Source organism: Anoplophora glabripennis, unplaced genomic scaffold, assembly GCF_000390285.2.
Source record: "Anoplophora glabripennis isolate ALB-LARVAE unplaced genomic scaffold, Agla_2.0 scaffold385, whole genome shotgun sequence".
NCBI lineage: Eukaryota > Metazoa > Arthropoda > Insecta > Coleoptera > Cerambycidae > Anoplophora > Anoplophora glabripennis.
Window position 1 is genome coordinate 315,948 of NW_019416539.1, and position 2,107 is coordinate 318,054.

The following is a 2,107-nucleotide window of genomic DNA, read 5'->3' on the forward strand; positions in this document are numbered from 1 at the left end:
TGATTATATAATTCATTAGAAATTTAGCCAATAGCAATTACAAATTTTACGTAGTTACTATGTATTGATAAGCGATTATACTCTTGACGACGTGGTATAACCGTTTTGGTGTTTCGCCTCCTCCAACAATGTGAACTATGTCATGGTAACGATAGTTTTAACATTTGTCAATAAACGTCAAAAAAAAATGGAACGCTTCGGTTCAAGCTCTGAATTATATAATCGTATCGAATACCACTCGAGCAAACGAAAATATTCGATTATACTAACCTCCTCACTCGACGTATATCCTTAAAACACCACTCCAGCTACGCTGTCGTGGTGTTTCGCAGAATACGTCTCGTGACTCGGAAGTATAATCGAATATTTTCTATGCTCTTGTGATATTATAACTGATTATATAATTCATTAGAAATTTAGCCAATAGCAATTACAAATTTTACGTAGTTACTATGTATTGATAAGCGATTATACTCTTGACGACGTGGTATAACCGTTTTGGTGTTTCGCCTCCTCCAACAATGTGAACTATGTCATGGTAACGATAGTTTTAACATTTGTCAATAAACGTCAAAAAAAAATGGAACGCTTCGGTTCAAGCTCTGAATTATATAATCGTATCGAATACCACTCGAGCAAACGAAAATATTCGATTATACTAACCTCCTCACTCGACGTATATCCTTAAAACACCACTCCAGCTACGCTGTCGTGGTGTTTCGCAGAATACGTCTCGTGACTCGGAAGTATAATCGAATATTTTCTATGCTCTTGTGATATTATAACTGAAAATAATACACTGTTTGCGTTTATTTATAAATTCAAAGGTACTTGACAGTGACAGTCGTCTCCTTTTGCAAATTATTGAAGATATAAATATCCGAGACGATTTTTTGAAAATTTTTTAAATAGATATCAGATTGTGAAAGTGGGTGGTGAACAGTCTTAATAAGGTGGGGGGGATCCACAGGGAACAGTTTTAGAGCCTATACTCTTTAATGTCTACATCAGTAGCGTAGTAATAAAGGAAAGTTAATGGAATTTGCAGATGATACAGCACTTTTTTATGGAAATATAAACTGAATAAATTTAAAAAATAGATTAGAGGAAGACTGCTTGGAAATAAAGAATTATTAGACCACAAACTACTACTGTTAATGTAAATTGACTTCCCCCCTATAAAAGTATTGGCTCACTAGGTATAAACACTGATAAATTTTACCACATTAGAATCTAAAATAGTCCATGGAACTTGCTAAATCTATGTCATGGACTTAGAAAACACCCTGTATTATATTATTATAAAAATTATAAAAATATTGATTATATTAGTTTAATGATATGTACAAATGGAAAAATGGTAAAAAACTGATACATTTTCAGATTTATTCGAGAGAGCGGTTTACTTGTCTTCGAGATACCCCAGCCCCATGAGGATTTGGTTTGGTCCGAAGTTCGCCTTTGTAGTGACTAACGTTGTTCAAGCAGAGGTATTAGAAACCTTTTCTACAAACTAAAATAGAATAACGATGAACACTGTACTACATTTTCTTTTAGAAAATTCTGTCGTCCATGAAATTTACTACTAAAGATAAGATGTACAAATATATGGCGGTATTCAACGGAGAAGGTTTAATATCTGGATCTGGTAAGCTACTTAATAAATAAATATTATAAAGCAATTATTGAAAGTGCCAGTATTTTCGCTCAAAAAAGTATGTCATACCTATTTTTTGTAACACCTTGTATAAAACTATTTTAGGTCCCAAGTGGAAAAGAGACAGGCGTTTGATGACCCCTTTGTTTTTAAAGAAAAACGTTATTCAACATTTTCCTTATATTCTGAATCACACGAAAATATTAGCAAAACTGTTAGAAGAAAAAGCTGACAAATCCATATTTAATGTAATACACGACATCCAAAGATGTGCCGCTGATTTTGTCAATGGTGCGTATCTTTATACAGGGTGTAAGAAGTTTGACTGCCATTACTTCAGCATGAGATAGAGCAATCATAAATGAACAAAAAAGTTGTATATTACAGGGGCGTAAGATTAACAGTTTTCAAAATACAGCGAGTATTAATATTGGGGAGTTTCATCACAAC

At 33.3% G+C, this 2,107-nt stretch overlaps 1 protein-coding gene across 1 annotated transcript in view; it reads left to right on the forward strand.

Moving 5' to 3' along the window:
* Nucleotides 1-2,107, forward strand: part of LOC108909536 (cytochrome P450 4c3-like) — a 13,606-nt gene that overhangs the window by 7,474 nt on the left and 4,025 nt on the right. Inside the window, exons 14-16 of the mRNA XM_018713911.1 lie at nucleotides 1,384-1,490; nucleotides 1,558-1,648; nucleotides 1,763-1,948. Coding sequence (XP_018569427.1) covers nucleotides 1,384-1,490; nucleotides 1,558-1,648; nucleotides 1,763-1,948 — 384 coding nt within the window. The remainder of the gene's footprint in view (nucleotides 1-1,383; nucleotides 1,491-1,557; nucleotides 1,649-1,762; nucleotides 1,949-2,107) is intronic.